Source organism: Larus michahellis, chromosome Z (genome assembly GCF_964199755.1).
Source record: "Larus michahellis chromosome Z, bLarMic1.1, whole genome shotgun sequence".
Lineage (NCBI taxonomy): Eukaryota > Metazoa > Chordata > Aves > Charadriiformes > Laridae > Larus > Larus michahellis.
Window position 1 is genome coordinate 3,261,945 of NC_133930.1, and position 24,105 is coordinate 3,286,049.

Genomic DNA, 24,105 nt, shown 5'->3' on the forward strand with positions numbered 1-24,105 from the left:
CTGACTGTTAGGCACCACTAAAGTTCTTGGTATGTCTTTGGTAGTGCACAGTCCGACAAAAAACTAGCTGTTCTTTCCTAAATTAGAGTTTTCCTGTGCATTCTGTTGCGATAGCTCCTCAGTTTTGCAGAACGGTTTTAAGAGAATTCAATGTAGATGTGTTACTCTCCTCCACAATGCCAGAAGATGCAGGTCCTTGGAATGCCTTTCAATGTGGGGTTCCTCCAGCAGAAGGTAAAAATTGGTGATGAGGGCTTTAGAGTGCAGTTGTGGCTTTGCCAAAGTTTCTACATTGATTCGGTGCTCATTTCCAGCAGGTTGTCCTTGCATTTTGTTGTTTGTTGCAGCTGTGCTAAATGTTTAGCCATGCTTATGGTGGATTTTGGGGCATCCCTGAGTGGCTGAGGTTGGATAGGACCTCTGGAAATTGCAGAGCTGGTTGCGCAGGTCTGTATCCAGATGATTTTTAGTGTCTCTAAGTATGGTGACTTCATAAACACCCTTGGTAACCAGCGCTGAGTCTTTGTCATCGTTACACCCTCCCATCAGATATTTGTACGCACTGAGATCCCCTTGAGCCTTTTCTTCTCCAGACTCATCAGTCCTAGGTCTCTCAGCCTCTCTTTGCATATCAGATGCTCCAATCACTTAATCACCTTTGTGGCTCTTTGCTGGACTTGCTCCGGTATGGCCATATCTCTACTGGTGAGCCCAGTGCTCCAGATAAGGCTTGCCCAGTGCTGAGCAGAGAGGAAGGATCACCTCCCTCGATGGGCTGGCAACGCTCTGCCTCATGCAGACCATGGTGCTGTTGGCTTTCCTTTCCTTGAGGGTGCGTTGCTGGAGGACGTTCAACTTGGTGTCCACCAGGACCCCCAGGTCCTGCTGGTTGGCCCTGGTATTTCCTTTTGAGCTTCACGAGGTTTCTGTTGGCCTGTTGCTCCAGCCTGCCCAGGTTCTCCTGAATAGCAGCACAACTCTCTGGTACGTCAGCCTCCTCCCGGTTCTGTGTCACCTGCAGACTTGCGGAGGGTGCTCTCTGCCCCATCAAACAAGTCATTAATGAAGATGTTGAAGAGCATTGGCCCCAGAACCAACACGTAGGGTACACCACTCGTGACTGGCCTTCAGGTGGACTTCATAGCTCTCTGAGCCCAACTGTTCAGCCAGTTTTCTGTCCACCTCCCTGTCCACTTATCAAGCCCCTGCTTCGTGAGTTTATCTCAATTTGAATACGTTATGATTATCTTGATTTTTCTTCTGAGCGCCGCTGTACTGTTTGTGTAGCGGATCGCACTTGCGAATTGCTGTGGTATCCAGAATAGATTGGGCCACAGATTAATCCAGATTACACCAGCGGGGTTGCGAGAACTCATCTTTGCGCGCCTTTGGGCGTCACCTGGATAAATTTAAATTCAGAAAGATATTTATACGTGCCTAGAAAGCCACGTTGTGTCGCTTCTGAACATCTTGTCTTTTTATCCCGTTGTAATGCGTTTGTATTTGGTCCCGTGCTCCAACTCCAGCCCAAGGCAGAGGAGAATTTACCGTCCCAACCCATGAGCGTTGTGCTTGCTTTTTGTATAGAATAGAAAACTGTTGGTGTTTGCTGTATCATCGCGCCAATTCTGTTCTTGGGAGTGTTTTCTTTGCTTTGGGAAAAACACGCAATGACCTGGAACATCCCCAAAATCTGTCTTTTTAAAAAGTACATTTTGGGGAGGGCATTTCTTTAGGAATTTGGGAAGATTTTTGAATTGATAGGGGCAGAGAGAATCGCACAGGGGAATAAGATGTATAAAACCGAGTGGGAGGTAAAGCGCAAACACACAACGTATTTTCGCTATGGGAATGAGGTTAATTTCTAAATAAATTGAAGACAATGTAAATTAAATTACTGTGCAACATGAGGGACTGGGACTTAAGGAAAAAAAAAAATATATCATGTTGGTTTTGAAGATGGAAAAATATTGCACAACTGCAAGTATGCTGAAATGAATCATTAAATCAAATCTGTATCAGTTTTCCCACCAGTCCTGAGACTTGACTGTGTTTGTCTGAAGGCAATAAAATAACCTCTCGTTAGAATGACAAGTTCAGTAGTGAATAAGGTAATTTAGGATGACAGTCTATGTGGGAAATAATGACCTTTTTCCTACGGAAAAAGTAACGAACAATAACTTCGAGGTGTTACCTAAAATAAAATCTACTTTCTCTTGCGTAAGGGCTCTTCATGCCCATGTAACGTTTCTAAATCTTACCGGTAACGTCTCTAACACCTTTTTTAACTGAAGAACAAAATTAAAAACCCTGAGAGGCAGACTAGTGTGAAAAAACCTGATTACATTTTAGCTCCGTCAAGGTTGGGTTTACGCAACATAGGTAAGATGTGCTTTTCGCTAAATATGGAAAGTATTTTTCTAAAAGCAGAAGGGATGGTCAAAGACGGAGCTTCTTCAGGATGCTGAAAAGCCTTTTCCGTCTGTGAGCTGCGGTGATTTTGATTGCACGTGTCGGGGAGAGCAGCTCCGACGATGGAGATAAAAGCTAGGCGAATTCAGTACTCCAAACATTTTCCCTTCCTTAAAGGCTTCCAGATGATCCGTTCTGTAACTGCCATCTCCTTGCAATGACACGTAGTTTGAACTGTCTGTGATATATTTCTAAAAACGTTTTCTAGATGTTGAAGACCACGTTATGTTCTAGATACCTATATGCCATACTCAGGAGTTGCGTTTGTAACCGTTACAGAATCACAGACTGGCAGAGGTGGGCAAGATCTTCAGAGATCATCTACTCCAACCCCCTGCCAGAGCAGGGTCACCCAGAGCAGGTTGGACAGGAACGTGTCCAGGAGGGTTTGGAATATCTCCAGAGAAGGAGACTCCACAGCCTCTCTGGGCAGCCTCTTCCAGGGCTCTGCCACTCTCAAAGGAAAGAAGATCCTCCTCATGTTGAGATGGAATTTCCCGTGTTCCAGTTTGTGCCCGTTGTCCCTTGTCCTGTCACCGGGCACCACTGAGAAGAGTCTGGCCCCATCCTCTTGCCACCCACCCTTTAGCTATTGCTGAGCATTGATGAGGTCCCCTCTCAGTCTGCTCTTCTCCAGGCTGACCAGCCCCAGGGCTCTCAGCCTTTCCTCAGCAGAGAGCTGCTCCAGTCCCTTGATCATCTTGGTAGCCCTCGGCTGGACTCTCTCCAGCAGTTCCCTGTCCTTCTTGAACTGGGAGGCCCAGAACTGGACCCAGTGCCTCATCTGTGGCCTCCCCAGGGCAGAGCAGAGGGGGAGGATGACCTCCCTTGACCTGCTGGCCACGCTCTTTTTAATGCCCCCCAGGAGACCACTGGCCTTCTTGGCCACAAGGGCACATCGCTGCCTCATGGGCAACTTGTTGCCCACCAGGACTCCCAGGTCTCTTTCAGCAGAGCTGCTCTCCAGCAGATCAGCCCCTAACCTGAGGGACCCCAGACCAACCAAGGACTTTGCACAGGTCCTTGATCTAGATTTGCACAGGTTGTTTTTACCTTTTACCTTTTTTTTTTTTTTTAAGAGCTGTAGAACGAGGCGGCAGAAAGTCACCAAACTCGCCAAGTTTAGGATGCGAAGTTAGGATGGGCAGCTTTACGGTTCATCATGAAGCTGCACGGGAAATAAAGTAGATGAAAGACCCTGGCGTTATTTCTAACGCGTAGGTAGGAATGGGCGTGGGTGCTGTTAAGGGGTTCTAGCTACCAAGAAGAAAGAAATAAAGAAAATAAAGAAAAAAGTTGAAGAAGTGGAGTTAAGAAAATGCCATGGGCTGGCTTCCCAGGATGTTGGCGCAGCACTTGTACTGAACTGGGCAAGGGCAGGCTGGGGCTTCCGAAAGCCAAATTAACCTCCGCGTGGATCATTAACTGTAGCTTTTTCCGTAGTGAGTTGGAACTCTTAAGAAATGCTTCATTATCCCTTGTTTTGTTCAGCATCCGCTGCTGTTGAATTCTGAGGGGAGATTAAAATCCCTTAAAAAAAAAAATAAAAAAAATTAGTCCTCTTGGTAAATGTTTTCTTTCAATGAGACGGGTATTTTGCAGGATGAAAAGACCTATTTTTTTATTTCCCATCTACTTTGACATGAGTTTGCCTTTTGGAAAGAGGTTTATTTATGACTGGTTACATTTTGCAGGTTTGCCTCTAGGTACATAAATCCACAGAAGTTCAACAAAGGGGATTGATGTTGACATTACAATGAAGGATGTAGACAATTTTTACTTGTGGTATTTATTTTTGAAGGACATTGTTATTACACTTTTACAGGAAATCGTTAGTAATAGAGGTTAAACTTAATCTTGCTCTTGGTGTTGAAAAGTATTTAATTTATTACGTTATTTGACGTTATCCTGCGTTTTTCTTGCGTTTTTCCTTTTTTTGAGTAGTAGTACCTTCACGTGCCTCTGAAAATTTTAAGCATTTCAGTCTCTTTCCACGTACGTGTACCTGCACGTCAGTGTTACTTGCAGTCAAAAGTAGTATTTCCAACAAATACATCTTTTGGAGGAAGTTTAGTGGATCTATACGTATGCGCATACATTTGTCGTACCAGATATTGTGGCGTGAATTTTGAGTTCATTTTAATAGAAAACTCAATTCTCTCTTCCTTTCTATGTATTTCACTTCCAACGTGATCGATTCAGAAAGGAATATTAGAAACTTGCCTAGAAATTCTGTGTTTGCTGGTTTGAATACACCTTCCTCAGGAATCGCAAGTTCCAAGAAGGGACATCCTTCGGAATCCGAATATCATAGAATTGTCTAGGTTGGAAGGGACCTTTCAGATCATCGAGGCCAACCATCGATTTGAATAACTGCCTGATGAAATTGTAGGGGAATGAACAGGCTGCTGCTCTGACGTTAGCTCTGACGTTAGCAAGCTGTACCAAATGTACAGCTCAAGCTATACATTTTTTTCGTGCCTGGAACTATAGTTAAAAGTAGATTTTTTAGAGCCAAAATCACTAAACCATCACGGGTGGAGGTATTCTGCTGAAGAAGGTTGTAATACACGCAAGCCAATATATTAAGTTTTACGCACTTACTGCATAAAAAAAAGAAGTAAAATTGCCTTGATCAACATTGAAATTTCACTCAAAGTTTAGGAAATGATAGATTAAGGTTGCCTGTGAAGATTTAATTCAGCATCTTTGTTTCAAAAGCAAAAACACGGTCTTTAATTAAGTGATGATGCATTGGTTTTTGTTCTGAATGTAGTATTATTCACTGCTTTGTTTTTTTTTACATCGTCTTTATTCCCTGTGTGGCCCCAGGACATGCTGAACGCATGCCATCTAAACTCTGTCCGGAAGACAAAAAAATATTCATTTCCTTAATTACTGATTTTTTTTTTTTTAGATCCTGTGATACTCCTAACAGTTTCTCAGTGGTTCACAAATACTCACAAAGAAAACACAAAATATTTATGGATTTGGATTTGAAAAAAAAATATTACCCATTCTGACCAGTTATGGAAGTTATCTACAGATACAAATGCATTGTCTTTCAGATTTTCTTTATGGGGTGTTAGAAGTCTAGAAATGACCTCATTGTTATGCAAGAGACAGTCCTTGCATCCAAGGTCATGTTTGGGAAGCACGTCTTAGTGGTGAGACCCATGTCTGTTTTGAATTTAATAGAATCATAGAATGGTTTGGTTTGGAAGGGGACCTTAAAGATCATCTAGTTCCAACCCCCCTGCCCTGGGCAGGGACACCTCCCACCAGCCCAGGTTGCTCCAAGCCCCGGCCAACCTGGCCTTGAACCCCTCCAGGGATGGGGCAGCCACAGCTTCTCTGGGCAACCTGGGCCAGGGGCTCACCACCCTCACAGCAAAGAATTTCGTCCTCAGATCTCATCTAAATCTCCCCTCTTCCAGTTCAAAACCATTCCCCCTTGTCCTATCTCTAAAGTGTCCCTCCCCATCTCTCCTATAGGCCCACTTAAGGTACTGAAGGGGCTCTAAGGTCTCTCTGGAGACCTCCTTCTCTTCTCCAGGCTGAACCCCCCCAGCTCTCTCAGCGTGTCTTCATAGAATGGTTTAGGTTGGAAGGGACCTTAAAGACCATCTAGTTCCAACCCCCCTGCCGTGAGCAGGGACGCCTCCCACCAGACCAGGTTGCTCCATGCCCCGTCCAACCTGGGCTTAAATTTTGGGTCATTTCTATAAGGTCCTTAGCTTTACTGTAGAGTCCTGATAGATCCAACTGATTTTCTTTATTTCCTCCAGAAAAATGTTTCCAATTTAAAAATTGAGAGGTTTTATGTCAGTAGGGTAAGTAAACTAACCGTAGGGATTAGGGAGAGGCACGTGGAGGCTTTCCGAGACCATTAGTGGGGCGCTGCTGGGATCACCGTGGAGGTAGGAAGACGTGATCAGGATGGACACCTGACCGAAGAGAAGGTCAGCGCATGAGTAGAACTATAAAACTCATTCCTGTGGAGCAAGAATGGCCAAGAGACCTTTAGGACAGGACTTCGGAGAAGAAAGGAGGGGGGAAAGAAACAAAGGCATAAGATAAAACCAACATTATCTGTCTACAGCATGATGATGTGTCCTCGTGCCTTGTTTCTTGTTCTACTGCTTCAATATTGAACCTCACTTTTCTGCAGTTGGGTCAAAGCCATGGTGTTATTTCTGAGGTTCAAAGGAGAATGCAACGAATGATTCATTTTAACCCCATCGGGGCACTGGAAGACCGAACCCACCCCGAGCGGGGTTGCTGTAAGGACGGGGTGTGGGTGACATCTGATGCCAGCAGTGAGGCCGCTCGGTGACGGAAGCCCGGTTCAAGACTCATGTTTTGCTTAAGTCTTAGCCTAAAGAGGGCCGTTAGCAACGCACATACCCTGTGATCTCCTGCCTACGGAGTGAGTCTGTTCACTCCTAACGAGGATCCAGATTCGTTCCCGTCAGAGTGAGTACAGAGAGGCGACAGCGATTTTCTTTAGCCGTGTAGCAATGACCCAAAGACATACGTACGCACACGCCCGGTGCGCTTGAGCAAAACCGTACCCAATAAAAGCAGCTCAGCGGGTAAGGATTTGGACCTTAGGTCGCAGGGCAGTGATGCCTTTTGAATTTTCTTGTTGTTGTTTCCATTGTTCCGAGTCTGTCTTTGGGTTTTTGGGTGGGAGTTTTGCTCAGGCTGCTTTCTCCGGCAATTTCCTCCGATTCTCACCCACAGAGTCGTGTCCTAATTCAAGACAAATGTCTTCTCTCAGCAGCTATGAAACACTTACTCTACTGAATTAAGAGCAAGTGGATGAGATGGAAAAATCGTGGACCCTATTGCCCTTTCCATATTCTTATAAAATATCGACAGGGCAAACACAGGGAACATTGAAAGGGATTACATTCATGCCTTGAGACACCTAAGGCGGATTCAGGGATATTTAGCTCGGAATAAACCTTATAATTAGTCTGAGCTTTACAAACATGTATTTTGTTGATCCTGGAATGCATATATTTTCCCCCATGGCTTTAAGCCGGCCTGAATTTAGTTTGCCGCTTGCCATTCTCTCGGTTAGAGAAAAATACAGCACATTTGAGTGGTGGTGGGGGGGTTACATCTGTCGTAGATCAAAGTCTGGTTACTGAGTTTCTATTTTAATAGGACGCGAAGTTAGGAAAACGTTGTTTCTCGGTGGCGCTCCCCATCGTCGCCTGACTCTTAAGTGCAATTAAGAGGCTGTTATTTGGCACGCCAGACCAAAGGGGAATGAGATGATCTGTACCAAGCTACGGGGGAAGGGCTTTACCGCTTTCTGTTCCTTTTACTTCTCTAGCGGTGGGAACGTCAATTTCCCAACATTCGTTGGAAGATGGCCACGAGCCGCCGAACAATTTATGCCTTCAGTTGAAAAATACATTTCCCCGCTCTCTGCAAATTAAACTCTGGGCTTACTTTGGTAAATATTTACTTTCGGCTCGCCACATCAAATTCCTTGCTTTTTTTTTTCTGGTCTCTTTGTCTTTTCGATTCCATACAAACAGGAAATCCTGTTTGTTAACGCAAAGCCTCCATTAATTTTTCCAAGTTACTTCCGAATTTGCTTAAAAAATTTTTTTCCACAAGCGTATTGTGACTGCGTGCTTTTCTACTTTTATTAATAAGAAATTTTCTTTAGGAGACGGAATTTGGAATGTCTTTATAGTACGTCGGTTATAGATCTCTGTTCGTATGTAAGCAGTGGCAGATGATAAAAGAATACTCCGTAAAATTAATGAGAAGCTTTTGTCGTCCAGGAAAGGTATCTTGAAGTACTTCGTTTATTTTGATCAAGTTCAGGGCTGTAGAATTAAAAGAATAGTCTTTGATGCTTGCTGTTTAACAGGAAAATGCGATAGAAATCGTTTGTTTGCCCAGGTTGCGTTAAAATCATTTGGGATGCTTTGGGATTTGTCCCGACATAGCAGGCAGCTGAGGCGCGCGGCCTCTTTCCAAGGGGGCACAAACTTAGATTTTTGAGAAGGCACTAGACGAGAAAAGTCAGAATAAAGTCTGATCACCGACCAGGAAAGTCAGAACGTGACACTACCGGCCTCGCGTGGACCTTTCAATGCTTGGGAGAGGCCCTTTTCATTCCCTGATCCTTTAAACGCTCTTTGGCGAGGAAGTCCATCAGTGATGCCCGTACAACCCATTTCATTTGCATATATGACCTTTGTGGAGGCTGCACACCCTCAGTCTCTTGGTTTCACATCATCTCCGCAAGCCAGACGGACCTAAAGTTAAATACAGCAAAGCTTCATTCAACAGAAGTTAGTCACGCTTCCCTTTACAAGATCAGAAAGAAAGATATAAAGTACGTTCTTATTTTCTGTTTAGCCATTTGACATCTTTATTGGTTACTTTCTCTTTCCTGGGATCCTAAATGTCTTCCAGGCATTAGAGTTGGGCTCAAGTAAATAAGAGCAGTGTTCCCTCCATGGAGTCAACTGCCCCGGATAGACCTTGGCGTTCTCCACGGCTGTTCTCTCTCGTTATTTCTATTTATGTGCCATTACGGCTTGGATAATTCAAATGCAAAATGCCTCAAGGGCTCTTCAGTAGACGCGGGCATTTGAGGACTTCGTGATTTTTCTGCACTTATTCATGCTAAATGGATTTCTCTCAGGGCTTGGTTCCTTAAGTGCTTACAGAGCACTTCTCCATCGCCTACGGAATGCTCAGCTGCCCCTACTCCGCTTGCTTGCGGCCCGTCCCCCCATGTAGAACTACAGGACAATATATTTATTATATTTCATATGAAACAGCACGGTGCATTTGTGTTGGTGTGACCTCTCGTGTGACCATACGTGAACCGTTATTCAAGCAGGTGGACTCTTCAGGTCCTCTGCTCGGAAATGTCTGCGCAGGCGTCTTATCCCGTCCACGAGTCGAGCTCTCGTGCCATAGCACTCTCTTTCTTTGCTGTAATCCATTAAAAAACTGGGTCAAACCCAAGAAAGTGTTCCTTATATATACAGGAATTAAGGTATGGTTTGAACTTTCACGCGTCAGGTTTCAAAACGAAGATATTTTTAGAGCTTGCTATATAAAGGAGTTCTTTTCCTAATGTGATTGTGGCGTTCGTGCAGGCATTGTAAAATCCTATTGTTTAAAGGAGTATTTGCATAACATGGTTTCGGTGTTTTAGGGCTTATGTTTAATTCTTTAAAATTGAGAACAATAGTGCATTTGGCATGTATATGAGAGCGGAGAGAAGGAACAGCACGGAGTATTGCGGAATTGTTTGAGAACATTCATCATCGAATTTTTTGATCCCTGGAACTGGTTTTTTTCCATCACCAGATAGTGTTTTGTGTTCGTGTGCCGTGCGATTTATTTGCGCTATACTTCTGAACTAGAAGAGCGAGGAGAAAAGATTTAAACGGTCTGAATTTCCAAGCTTCAAGTAAACTATGTTGAGCAGCGCTTTGGCCCTCAAGTAATTCTGTATTCGATGCTTATAGAATATTTTTAAACATTCAGCTAATGGAAAATTTTTCTCCTCGAGAAGCTCACTGTGATTTGGATTGGGAGAAGCTCAATCCTTATTCCTTCTTTCTGGCATAAAGCTCCATCTGGCCTTCCTCTGCTGATCTGCTCCGTTGGTCTCCCACTCTCTGACTCTTGGTTTTTCAGCTTCAAAGGTTGTTCACGTCTTCCCTGCCCAAAGTAGTAGCTTTTTTTTTTTGGCCCAGATTATTTCATTCCAGAATATCTAAAAGGTTGCATGTGAAACCCACCTTTGTCTCAGTGTGTCTTTCAAACCTTCCCTAGTTTTGGTTTACGGGGAGATCTGCTGTTTTGGAGCCTTGGGACATTTGGCGTGTTGTGACCCCATCGGTTGCGTGATCTCTGACATAAATGTTCCGATCCGTATGCCGAGCAAGCGTCGCTTCCCGTCTCTCTGAATACACACCTAAACTGCTTCAAATTTTCCTCGAGCTTTATGAAATTGCATATTTTATTGAACCATCGCCCCGTTAATTGCAGAAGATGGCACAAGTGACGGATGTGTTACTCTTCTTGCCTGTAACGGTGACGATACGCCAGGACGCTAAAGCAAGAATTGAATTCTGGAGATACCTTCGCCAGTTTTACCTTTGCCAGATTTTTTTAAAAACTATGAAACCCATAAAAAGAAGTTAATTGTCTCCCAAGATGATTTGCCGTCTGCATCTCTCGTCAGATTATGTAGCATGGGAAAAAAAAAACAAAAAAGAAAGAAATTAAAACGTATGGAAGTTATACAGTAATGTTCCTTCCATCTCTTTTGATGCAGTATGTGTAGACCAGTACCTAAACGCGTATCGGACCAGCAGAGACCGCTTTGGTCCTATAGGCTGACCTCTAACATAACACGGACCAACAAAGCGATCAGTTCTTCTTCTGGGCTGGAATTTCTATGGTTGAACTAGGACATAGCTCTTAGGAAAGCATCCAGTCTTGGTTTAAAGACTTCCATCGCTGTCCCAACCCGTTGACTACCCTCCTGGGTAGAGCCAGACTATGCTGTCCCCAACGTGGGGTGGCTCCAGTAGCAGCCTGAAGCCAAGGGTTTGTCCTCAGGACTGTGTCTTTCTGTCGTTCCCGTGTCTGATTGCAATAAAACCCCTGTGCAGTTGAGGAGGAATCCCAGTCCGGCTTTTCTGTCTGCCACTGATGACTTGCAGACCTTCAAGGACCAAGTGGAAGGAGACTGCCAGAGCCTGAGGATGGTGGTGCCACACCGATGAGCTGGCTTTGAGTTTGTGTTCGAAGTGCAACCTCCTCCTGCTCCTGATGTGTAGTAGCAGAGATGCACTGGGCTTCCCCCCATGGGAGCCCTGACAGCGTAAACAGGATTAATTGCACCTCGTGCCTGGTTTCAACCACCTCTGTAAGAGAGCTGGGCCCATGCAACTGGTACTTTCACTTCTGTTTTACTTGCAGCCCAGAAAGCCAACCACATCCTGGGCTGCATCCCCAGCAGCGTGGGCAGCAGGGCGAGGGGGGGGATTCTGCCCCTCTGCTCCGCTCGGGGGAGACCCCCCTGCAGTGCTGCCTCCAGCCCTGGGGCACCAACAGCAGAAGGACACGGAGCTGTTGGAGCGGGGCCAGAGGAGGCCCCGGAGATGCTGGGAGGGCTGGAGCCCCTCTGCTGGGAGGACAGGCTGAGAGAGCTGGGGGGGTTCAGCCTGGAGAAGAGAAGGCTCCGGGGAGACCTTCCAGCTCCTTCCAGTCCCTCAAGGGGCTCCAGGAAAGCTGGAGAGGGACTCTGGAGCAGGGAAGGGAGCCACAGGACGAGGGGGAACAGTTTTAAACTGGAAGAGGGGAGATGTAGATGAGATCTGAGGAAGAAATTTTTCACTCTGAGGGTGGTGGGCCCCTGGCCCAGGTTGCCCAGAGCAGCTGTGGCTGCCCCATCCCTGGAGGGGTTCAAGGCCAGGTTGGCCGGGACTTGGAGCAACCTGTTGTGGTGGGAGGTGTCCCTGCCCAGGGCAGGGGGGTTGGAACTGGATGATCTTTAAGGTCCCTTCCGGCCTAAATCATTGTATGATTCTGATTCACCAAACTTGTTTTGGTTTGTTGGTTGGGTTTTTTTTTTTTTCCTTCTGATAGCTTGAAGGATCCTCTGTTAACAAACTGTCCTCCAGTTTTGCATTTTGGTCAAGTCAGCCTTCCATCTTTTGTCAAATCCATTAAGTAATCGAGCTTCTTGAGCATTTCATGGAGAGGTGCCTTTTCTGGTTTAATAATTTATATCATCGTTTTTCTTTGAACCTTTGCATTTTCAAACCATGGTTGTGAAATCTGCTTGCGAGACATCAATGGCAGGTGCTGTAGAGCAAAACTTCGCTAGTTATTTTTATTCATGCCAAAGACAATTTCTCCTTCAGCGGCTTTATTGCATTATGGGCAGCTCTTTGTTGGTCTGGTCATCTTTAGTTGCCTCTCCCAGGGCTCCTTCACACTTGCGGAGCACCTTAGGTTCTTTGCTGCTGAATTTGTGCCTTTGAGTTTGGCTGTGTTAAATCAGGAGAAGTTTATTTTGTGTCCCAACTTCTTGAAAGATAAAGAAAAATCTCATTTGAATGCCCTTTTCTCTTTATTTGATGCTTCTGGGATCAATGTGCCGTTTGCAGAGTTTAACCATAATACTTCTTTATCATTGAACTATGTCAATGATCTGCGTCGTCTCATATCGTGTCTATATCATTGAAAGTATTTTGGTAGCTTTAGCAAATATTAAATATTTACTGGCACTTGGAAGGGCCAAGAATGTGTTCCAATTTGACCTAGGGAAAAAGCTTATTTCGAGATTCAAATTTGAAGGTTTTTTCAATCTGTTCAGATTTCTCAGTTCACATAACACGTGCCACGTTGCTTTTTATCATTCAGGTTTCTTAATTAAAAACCCCAGGTGGAACCAAGTCATATAAATGACGCGTAGAAGCTTGTTACGACCTGGGTACTGTCATGCTTGATCTTATTTCTAGTCGTCTTGAAAAAAAAAATTGAGTGCGCTTGACAAGGTCTGGTTTTCTATGCCAGGGATATCCTCCTTTGAATGAGTCTCACGATGGCTATTTCGTTATTACGCTCAGGATTAGCTGGCGTGGCGTTATCTCGGGGCCTCTTATTTACTTTCTTAAAATCAAGTACACCGGTACTTTTCCGTCTCGTTATCCAAAGCTTTCAGAAAGCTCCAGTTTTTGGCAAATTCTAACTTTGGATTTACTTTCAACTTCTAATTTTAATTCCCTTATCTTTTTTTTTTTTTTTCCCCCCGAATTTTTTCGTTCCGGAAGATCCATTTTATACATTCATTTTCTGTATGTGAGAAGTTTACTTTATAAGCTCTTTCAATCTGCTCTAAATCAGACTTTCTGCGGAACTTGCAGAAGCTTTTTTTTTTTTTCTGTTCGTGATTGTTGGCTTCTGATTTTAGGTTGACCAAGAAGAAAGTTGTTAAATGAGTTCCCATTACTGGCTTTTTTTTCTCTTTTTTTTTTTTTTTTTTGATCCACAGGCTTTGTGGAATTGGCTTTTTGAAAGCAATAACGTTCCTCTATTACTGGTTTGAATTTTATTGTGTGTGCAAACACCACATAATCAAATCACATGTATTTAAGCAACCATTTCTGGTTCGTCTGTAATCGTTTCTTTGTTGATCGAGGTTCAGCCTTAAAACTTCATCTGTGTAGAGGGAGTTAAGAAACCAATGCTTTCTTAATTCCTAAAATTCCTAAAAATTGAGATTGTCGTTCGGCCTTGAGTCTTCCTCGTTGGTTGAGCTCATCCGTGGGGCCGTTTGATGATCCATAATAGATGCCGGCTGTTATTTCATCTTGCTCTTCTTCCGACCTATTATTTGGCTTCCTAAACAGTGGTCCACAAGTACTTCTGTGAGTGAGAGGTGGGGTGAGGTACCAAGATGTTTTCCTTGTTCTAAACATAATTTGTTACTGTTATAAAATGTCCGTATTGGGTGAGATCAAAGGGCTGTCGATCTCCCTAGCGTGTCTGAGAGTCGATGGAGAAGAACGGAAGAAAGAGGAAAAGTCTTCTGGTAGAAGACTCTGTATTCTCGTCAACCTGTGCAGGCTGCACAAGTTGACACGTATACATATTTTTCATATGTAATATCGTTCAATTAGATCTCAGCTTGATTTTTAGTGGGGAAAAAATAGAAGTGTGACTAAGACACGTGAGGGGAATTTGGGAGACGGTCTTAATTTCCACCTCTTCATGAATTGGTGCTTGTCTCATGTACCTTGTTGTTGGGAGGGGAAGGTCCTTGCTGTAAAGCATCGTTGCCTTTTTTAAATTGCATTATTCATGTCTTAAAAATCCAAATAAAACCCAAAACCTTCCAGATGCTGAAGACAGGACTGCCACAAAATCACGCATCTCCTTTTGAAGGCAACGTTTGTTGACGCTAAAAGATTTTTATGAGCTAAATTTCATGCAAATGCCTTCTGAGGATTGTAATTAAATATGTCCTGATACTTCAAAACCAAAGTTGATCTTTATCAAGGTGGTTTTCAGAGGTAGAGAGAGGGGCGGAATAAGAAGTGAATTACTTGGTGGTGAAGTTTCACACCGTTTCGGGAGGCAACGCTGCTTCCTTCAGAGCTCCAAATTCCTCAGCTAATCACAGCATCTGGCCTTAATTTTTTTCTGTTTAATTGTCGTGTTTCTGTGGAGCTCTTTGAGTTTGCTCTGGGTGCAGTTCTAGATGTTTGTATTCTTAGCATGGAAAAATCCCTGCCTACGTGTCCCTGCCCTCATGCTCCTCTACGGGATGGCTCTTGGAGAAGGATAACCAATTTCTGAAGAGGAGAATTGGCTTGGGGTGGTTTGTTTTGTTTTTTTTTTTAACCTGGGTGGGTTTTTTTAACCTGAATCTTGGTGTTCTAGGCACTGGTCCCACAAAGAAGTGTCCCAGACCAGGTGTGAAGGTGATGAGATGTGGCAGAAAAGCAAAACTGTGCAAGGGGAAGCCCCAGTGCCAAAGACAACGTATAATAGAGCGTACAGGGCGGTTCCTGTTGCTTTGGAAATAGAAATCAGCCACCAAGGGTTTGCTTATGCCATAAACAAGCACTCGAATTTAGTGACATTAACGTTTAATTAAAAAAAAAAAATTACAAAAAAGAAAATATTTAAGGAAGCAAAAATAGGATATAAAGAAATAGTCTTCCATCCTTTTCCTTTCTCCTCCTTTTTCCCAGTTCTCTGCGTTTCTGTCAGAGAAAATACATTTACTCTTCACTCTTCCAATTCCACGCGGAATATCAATGTACGTGCATTTTCCTCTTCACGCGTATTGAACAAATGCACTTTTCAACATCCTGATCCCACTTCTCTGTATTGAAATTTCCTTGTTACCCACAATGCTTTATGTATTTGGGAGAAGAATCTACTTGTTGGCGATCCTTTTTCTTCCAAACTCTTCCTCTCTGGGAAATTTATCTGTATCTTCTGAAGCACACAGTCACCAGATTTAACATGTTCTTGCTGCACCGCCCGCCCCACCCCTCCCCCTTTCGCCCATAAGCATCACCAGGTTGGTTTTAACCGATTATTCTGTCTCCGCAGCACTAGATGGTGCTGATGACAGTATCTCTGAAATCTGAGCCTTCAAAAATATCAGCGATTCGAAAAGGAGTGCTGCTGTTTCAGGCCAAGGACCGGGCTGCAAATCCAAATTTTGGTTAGAACAAAAATTTCAGCGCGTGAATACAGACTGATTATGGAAGGGGAAAAAGATGGAAGCCTTACTAGTGTATCTTATTTGCGCGGTGCTGCTTTTTAACGGGGAATGTTCTAGTGGTTTTGACTAATAGCTGTGAATTTAGTGGGAGGGTTGGCATTTGGTCCCAGAATGACACGTCTTGTGGAGGCTGTGTTGGATAGCACGCAGGAAAAAATAAGATTCCCATTTTCATGACGTCAAATATAGTCTTACCCTGAAAACACTAAATATTTTCAACTCTCGTAACCACCACGGAGGTCTTGTAATCTCATCTGATGTTCCTGCCGTATCAGCCCAATTGCGATTATCACCGCCCCAGCAATAGTGTCCTGGTGGGACTGGGATTTGAGTGGCTGGGGACCAACCCTGGTTTCGGCCATGCCATCTCGAGCCCGTTCCTCAGGCTGAACCTTGAGGATGGTACAACGTACCCAAGGGCTCTCATGCACGTTCATTAGATACCTTACGTGTGGTGAAGGTTGTCCGTAAAAGGAAGCTGTTAATCTGTTCTCAGAAATATCTGACTGAAGAGGTGTTGGGAAGCGGTGGAATTGATTGAGTTGGCTCTCGAGAGGTAAGATTTGGGCTTAAGACGTGTAACTAATTCTTTGTGGTGGTGGTAAGTGTTGGAGAAGCCTTTTCCTGAGCCTCTTGACTAGCAATGAGGGGATAAACAATGATACTCGGAGGAATCGACTCCTACACGCTATGAAGGATACGATATCAATGATATACGTTAAGTAAAAAAAAAACCCTTATGAGGACTTCTTCAAATGCCGAGCATCCTTCCTTGAGGCAGAGAAGCTTTCCAAGCACCTGCCTCTGAGCACTGAAGCTGTCCTCCAGCTCTAAGAAATAGAGGCTATGTAGAATATAACACTGAGGTAGTATTTTGCCACTTAATTTTTTTAATTACTAAACTGGCTTTAATTAACAGCCCCTCTGCTGGGAGGACAGGCTGAGAGAGCTGGGGGGGTTCAGCCTGGAGAAGAGAAGGCTCCGCGGAGACCTTGGAGCCCCTTCCAGTCCCTCAAGGGGCTCCAGGAAAGCTGGGGAGGGACTCTGGATCAGGGAGGGGAGCCACGGGACGAGGGGCAACAGTTTTAAACTGGAAGAGGGGAGATTGAGATGAGATCTGAGGAAGAAATTGTTTGCTGTGAGGGTGGTGAGCCCCTGGCCCAGGTTGCCCAGAGAAGCTGTGGCTGCCCCGTCCCTGGAGGTGTTGAAGGCCAGGTTGGCCGGGGCTTGGAGCAACCTGGGCTGGTGGAAGGTGTCCCTTGGAACTAGATGATCTTGAAAGTCCCTTCCAACCCAAACTATTCTATGATTTTGTGACTGAATCTGATAAAGCAGGAGTCTGACGCTGCTTTTTGTCCCAAGAGCAAGAGAAACCAACTCCAAGAGCAGCGTGCTTGGGCATTGGTGGTTTTGTTAGTGTTTATTTGTCAAAGCATCCTTTTTACCTTCTAAGGACCAACGCAGTCAACCTAGGAAAGCCTGATAGGAGTCCTGTAGTGCTCTGAAAAAAAGCCAGAAAAAATGTTTTTAAGTACAGAAATCCTTAAAACACGTGACCTATACCAAGATGGGGAGGGGGGAAAAATGGATTATCTGGGAATTGAAAGCCGTGTTTGAGGTATCTGGCGGCTTTACCGAATTATGAGACTCCTTGAAGCTGCTGAGCAGTAGCTGGTGGCCTTTGCCCACTGCTTCTGCTGACTTCTCATCCCTCCTTCCACCATTGCAGTCAAGTTACGTTCTCCTTATATATCAGATTATACCTGCCTCTCTGAGTGTCCTTGCCACGCTTTTTTTCAGAATGAACGAAAAAAATGTTTATTTCCCTGTATGTATATGGACCTCTGATTTCACAGGTTTTATATAAAGCTGGGATAATGCTCTATGCCTTGTCTTAAGCTAAAATAAATCTGAAAAAACCATATAATATTAAAATGCAAAAACTCGGCCTCCAAATCCCCAAAGCTTCTGTCGCATACTTGGATTCTTCCGGTACTAAGCAAATAGGCTCTTGAAATGAATGATACACCAGATGCTTAAGGATATATTGCGATATATTGCAATATATCGCATGAGGTGCTGCACTTTGAAATGGCATTTTAGTGAACGCATACTGGTTATGAACCAAAATTGCATGTATGCCATTGCTTCCATTGTAGTTTGACTTGTAAGAACTTAACCGGGAACACATGACTTTCTTCACGGCATTTATCCTATAGAGTATTTCTAATTCAAATTCCGCTGTTGCTTAGCCCAGATGTTAAATAAATAAAGAAGTTCTATAATTATTGCCCGTTGCATTTTTAAAATTTCCCTTACTCGAGTTTGTGTATGTACTAAAACCTCTCTTCTGACCGGATATTTCAGAACATTATTGAGAAATTATTTTAATTATTTTTTTTTTTTCTTCCTTTTCCCCCCCTCCAGTTTATTTTCTTTGCTGTCGAAAAAACACAACAAAGTGTTGGAACAAGCCACCCAGTCCTTAAGAGGTTCCCTCGGTTCAAATGACTCTCCGCTTCCTGATTACGTGAGTATCGAACCGAAACGTTTTCAGTAGGAGCTTCAGAACAGAAGTGGTGCATCCCTAAATCCGCAAAGATTTATCGCAACGCGTGACGGCTGAGTAGCCGCCGCCACCAAAATACAGGAACCTGTAGGAATGATGTCATGTCTGAAACGTCTTCTTTTTTTTTTTTTTTTTTTAAATAAAATCGCACTTACAAACGGCAAAACAAAACCGCAGCTATTCGTAGCCAAGAGACTTACTGTACCCTGTCGGCTTGCAATTCTCGAGCCGTTTGTGTTCCAGGATATTCAAATCACACGGTTAAAAAAAACCCATTACTTTTAAGAACGGGGCTTTGGCATCCACGATACATTAAAATGCCTACAAATGATTGAAAATAATTCCCTAAAAATGCTAGAAAACAATTCCCGGTGAGCCTTTGCAGTCGTGGGGCAAACTGGTGTGTTCTGAAGACACGAATACATACAGTCCTCTTCAGTTTACTGCGCCAATACCCACAAATAGGCAACAGTTTTAAAATTTAATTGCACGGCTTGTTGGAAAGTCTCTAGTTTGGGTACAAGAAGGAGACGTCTTCCACGGACTTGAATAATATCTTTGTACTGCTGAAGTATCTTTGGTTTGCACTCATTTGAACTCTTAACTGCAATGCTATGTTAAAAAAAAAAAAAAAAAAAACACAACACGTTGATTTATCAGTTGCTCTGGATTTTTGAGGATGAAAATATGACAACTGTTTAATTTTCAGTGTTAATACGTGTTCCAGGACATGCCTGTCTGAGACTTTACGATCATATTACTCTAACGTTAAGTATAAAAGTACCTAAAAAGATAATTTGATGTAATAGTTTAATGACTTGAGAGTTAATTTAACTGCGTCTTTCAGTTGTTATTCCTGACACGTACCGTACGAACTAGAGGCACTTCGTTACTCAGAAATACGCGGGTTTATAGAGCGAGTGGATCCCTTGCAAGTTGTCCCTGTGTATTCCTGCTCTCTCACCGTGGCCTAATTCATGCGAAGCTCCTTATGACGCCTGTGGTTTTCGGGCTTCCGATTTCTCTCCCAGAAGTTGCCATCTAACCTTTCGATTTTTGGAGCTTGAAACACTTCAAGAACCTCCTCAAGTTAAGTTTGTGGTTAAAGAGCAGGAGATCTCACTTCTGTTTGCCTGGTAAGGTGATACACAAGCTGGATAAAGCTTTTTCCTCTCTGTGGGCCCGAACAACTGGAAGGCCCCGAGACTTCAGACACCTTGGAGAGGATTTGGTGGCCCTTTCCCGTGGGTTCACGTCTCGAGGAGTAGGGGCTCGTGGTGTAGGGGCTTCCACGGTTGTGAGGACTGCAGTATTTTGGATGCACTGAGCATTTCTGAGTGTTGTGAGTGACGATACTGTTGGGGCTGTGTTTCTCAGAGATGTCTAACCCCGGTGTCATGCCTGGTTGCGGCTTAAGCAATTACCCTGCTACGTGTTCAAATTCCTCCTGTGGTCTCCTGGTTCTTTATTGAGCTCTCCTGGAGAGCTGGGGGGCTTCAGTTGGCTTTCAGGACAGAGGGAGGCTGCTTTGGTGGACGTGAAAGCTTTTCATACCAGAGATACATCATACCATATCTCTCAGCCTGGAGAAGAGAAGGCTTCGGGGAGACCTTGGAGCCCCTTCCAGTCCCTCAAGGGGCTCCAGGAAAGCTGGGGAGGGACTCTGGACCAGGGAGGGGAGCCTTGGGATGAGGGGGAATGATTTTAAACTGGAAGAGGGGAGACTGAGATGAGATCTGAGGAAGAAATTGTTTGCTGTGAGGGTGGTGAGCCCCTGGCCCAGGTTGCCCAGAGAAGCTGTGGCTGCCCCATCCCTGGAGGGGTTCAAGGCCAGGTTTGGCCGGGGCTTGGAGCAACCTGGTCTAGTGGGAGGTGTCCCTGCCCAGGGCAGGGGGTGGCACTGGATGATATTTAAGGTCCCTTCCAACTCTAACCATTCTGCCATTCCATACTATACCATGAGCTGGTTCTGCATAACATGAAGTATCCCAGCCCAGAGGGGATGAAGTGGGAGCTTGCGACAGGGTTTATGGGCACAGGGGCTCCATAAGCTGGAGTTGCTGCCAAAGGCTGTATTTTGAATCTAACCTCTGCGGCATCGTGGGGTCTTTATTAAATAACTGTCAAGCATCTTCAGGTGTCTGGAGAACAGGGCTGACATTTTTAACACTGACTTCTACCCCTAAAGCAGGGACTGCCTTTGTATGTGGCCTGTTGTCAGAATATTGAGTTTATGAAAAGAGACCCTTGCATTTTCTTTCCTAGACAAGCAAATTACCATCCTCACTGTTCAGAGGAAAGAAAACGGTGAGATACACACATGTGTTTGTAAAAGAGCCCGTATAAATAAATATATATATATGTGCGCACACACATAGGCATTATATGTGCGGATATATAGACTCATAGAATGGTTTGGGTTGGAAAGGACCTTCAAGATCATCTAGTTCCAACCCCCCTGCCCTGGGCAGGGACACCTCCCACCAGCCCAGGTTGCTCCAAGCCCCGGCCAACCTGGCCTTGAACCTCTCCAGGGATGGGGCAGCCACAGCTTCTCTGGGCAACCTGGGCCAGGGGCTCACCCCCCTCACAGCCAAGAATTTCATCTTCAGATCTATATGTGTATATATTTTGAGGTGCGTAAGAATCTGGTGCTTGAAAATGTTTTTATAGATTTTTGGACTTCTTTTTAACTTCGTGGATGTGATCTATACTGTAGCTAAGGAAGGACCCGATGTGCTCTCCGTACGTAGTTATCCCCTAAGAGAAGGAGCCACCTGCGAAACGCAGCTGGGGAAGCGCTGCGGAGTGCAGCCCGGAGATTTAGTTGCTTCACTGAATTTCTTCCCTTTTATTGTCGGTGTGACGTAGGGAGGGGAGAAGGACAGCAGTTGGAAAGATTGCTGGAAGGGAGAGTAAAATCCCTGAAGTTCATTGCCGGTATTTTGAAAGAATGTATACTCTTATACATGGCTGCTTTTTTTTTTTTTTTTAATCTCCAAATTGCTCGAGTTCCAGCTCAATTTGAGGCATAGGCACTTGACTAAATGAAAGTCGAGGCCAGATTTCATTTACTTCAGCATATTCTGCTTCTGAAAGCCCATGTTTGTGTTGTCTGTAAGAATAGGGAAAAATCTGGGAACCGGGATAACTTTAAGCTTCTGATGTCCTGAAGCTCATTCTGCTGCCGTATCCCAGCACGGAGGTAAAGCGAGGGATAGTACCAAGGTTGCCTGTTCTGCCCAGGCTTATGTCTAGAGAGGAGGAGGATTGCTTAGTAGGCTATTGTCTTCATAGGTTTCGTTCAGATCAGTCAAACATATGCTTTCAAAACGTATTTCTCATTATTTTAGTTATTTTAAAATGTATTTAATTCATTTAACTTACAAATGATTTTTTTTTCTCATGGTGGTGTGTAATCCAAAAGTGAGTTTTCGTGGTACCTGCGTCGCAAGGGTTAAATCATACAGCAAATTATTGTGGGTGTTGCTTACGGTCTTACCTTCCTTTCCGTGCCTTTCTGCTCATTTCTGAGTACTAGACTTCGAAAAACAAATTATGGTAAATACCGGGCATTCCTTCTTCGGACGAGGAAGGATATGGAAGGGGGAAAAAAAGGCAGCATCAGTGATCTTGAATCAAACCCTGTCCGTCGTGAGCATCCTGTGGTGGACGTGACGTTACATCCCATGCTGTACCGCAGACACACAAAGGGAGCAAACGGAGATGGGATGGAGATCTCTTAAATCCCGAGTGCTCGAGCAGTGGTAGTGTTTCTCCCGTACTTTGCTTCCGTTCCTGTGAAACCCCAAGTTTTTGACCTAATCTAAAGTCCCTAAGCTGTTGATTATTGACGGTGCTAAAGAATATCTTGGGATTCTCCTTTTTTGTGGTCTTTTTGTGAGTATCTGCTGCTACCATCGGGTCTCTGGTGCGCCGACAAGCCTGCGGGAATTTTTGCTGTCAACTAGGATAAGGAACCGACCCCGTTGGCTTCTATAGCGTTCCTGAGGAGGTTTGCTGAGCTTTAAAAAAAAAAACAAAAAAAAAAACAAAAAAAACACCAAACAAAGAGCAAATTGTCCTGCTTATTAAGGCTAGACCAGTTTCCCGGTCCTTTCCCGATAAACTGTTGTCAGTACGATGGGATCTGGGAGGAGGATGGAGAAGCCAGCGGGGAGAAGAACCCCCTGTCATCAAACCATCACCTTGGAGACAGGATCCTTGGTCAGACCGGTTCTTAGGGTACTTAATTTACTAATTGTTTATCACGCTTTAGTATTAAGCATTATTTTTGTAGTAGCAATGACCTGTTTTGAAATCCCACACCTCGGTTAAGTTGTCCTTGTCCACGAGGATCTCCAGGTTTGACGAAATGGGAAGAATCCGGTTAGGCTTTTTGTTGCTTTTTCGCGTGCAACGAAAACGCGGTTTCCAAAATCTTGAACAAAGCAGAAAACTGGTAATAAAATAATTGGGAATTTTGCTTCTTCCGGTTCAGATCAAGACGAATTACTTCAGTAAACATATCAGTGATATTCTTTGTAATTTTATTACGGCCTGATGTAATTTGTTAAATCAGAGATATTTAGCAGCGTAACCGGAGGCATGCTAACTTCCCTTGGAAAGCAGCACATCAGAGCTGTTGGTGGAGCTACTGTCTACCCAAATGGTTGCTTTTTAAGGATTTCATTGCGTTGTCTGCGATTTTCAAGCACTTCAACACTTCTTACACTGCAGCTGGTAACAAGGGATTCTCCTTAAATATTTCTAGGAAGGGAGAGGATGGAGAATCATAGAATCGTAGAAAACAGTTTAGGTTGGAAAAGACCTTAAAGATCATCCAGTGGCACCTCCCTGCCCTGGGCAGGGACACCTCCCACCACACCAGGTTGCTCCAAGCCCCGGCCAACCTGGCCTTGAACCCCTCCAGGGATGGGGCAGCCACAGCTTCTCTGGGCAACCTGGGCCAGGGGCTCACCACCCTCACACCAAAGAATTTCTTCCCAATATCCCATCTCAATCTCCCCTCTTCCAGTGTAAAACCATTCCCCCTGGTCCCATGGCTCCCCTCCCTGCTCCAGAGTCCCTCCCCAGCTTTCCTGGAGCCCCTTGAGGGACTGGCAGGGGCTGGAAGGTCTCCGCGGAGCCTTCTCTTCTCCAGGCTGAACCCCCCCAGCTCTCTCAGCCTGTCCTCCCAGCAGAGGGGCTCCAGCCCTCCCAGCATCTCCGGGGCCTCCTCTGGCCCCGCTCCAACAGCTCCGTGTCCTTCTGCTGTTGGTGCCCCAGGGCTGGAGGCAGCCCTGCAGGGGGGTCTCCCCCGAGCGGAGCAGAGGGGCAGAATCCCCCCCCTCGCCCTGCTGCCCACGCTGCTGGGGATGCAGCCCAGGCTGCGGGGGGTTTCTGGGCTGCCAGCGCACATTGCAGGGGTGTGTTGAGCTTCTCATCCGCCAACACCCCCAAGTCCTTCTCCTCAGGGCTGCTCTCCATCCATTCTCCACCCAGCCTGGATTTGTGCCTGGGATTGCCCGGACCCAGGCGCAGGACCCTGCACTTGGCCTTGTTGAACTTCATGAGGTTGGCATGGGCCCGCCTCTCCAGCCTGAAGAAGAAAGTAAATTTTGAATTTTGGCAAGCTTGTGTCAAGGGGTTCAGAATTCTCTCGCTGACGTAAGAAAAAAAAAAAAAAAAAAAATTGCTTAATGCAAAAATTGAGGAAAATAAAAATCAAATGTAGGACTAGTTTTACATTCAA

The 24,105-nt window shown here is 44.7% G+C and overlaps 1 protein-coding gene across 4 annotated transcripts in view; it reads left to right on the plus strand.

Moving 5' to 3' along the window:
- The window catches only part of DYM (dymeclin), a 241,242-nt gene that overhangs the window by 150,172 nt on the left and 66,965 nt on the right, over positions 1-24,105 (plus strand). For all 4 annotated transcript variants that reach the window (XM_074570405.1, XM_074570403.1, XM_074570406.1 and 1 more), the window contains one exon: positions 18,209-18,311. In XM_074570405.1, the coding sequence (XP_074426506.1) occupies positions 18,209-18,311 (103 nt within the window). The remainder of the gene's footprint in view (positions 1-18,208; positions 18,312-24,105) is intronic.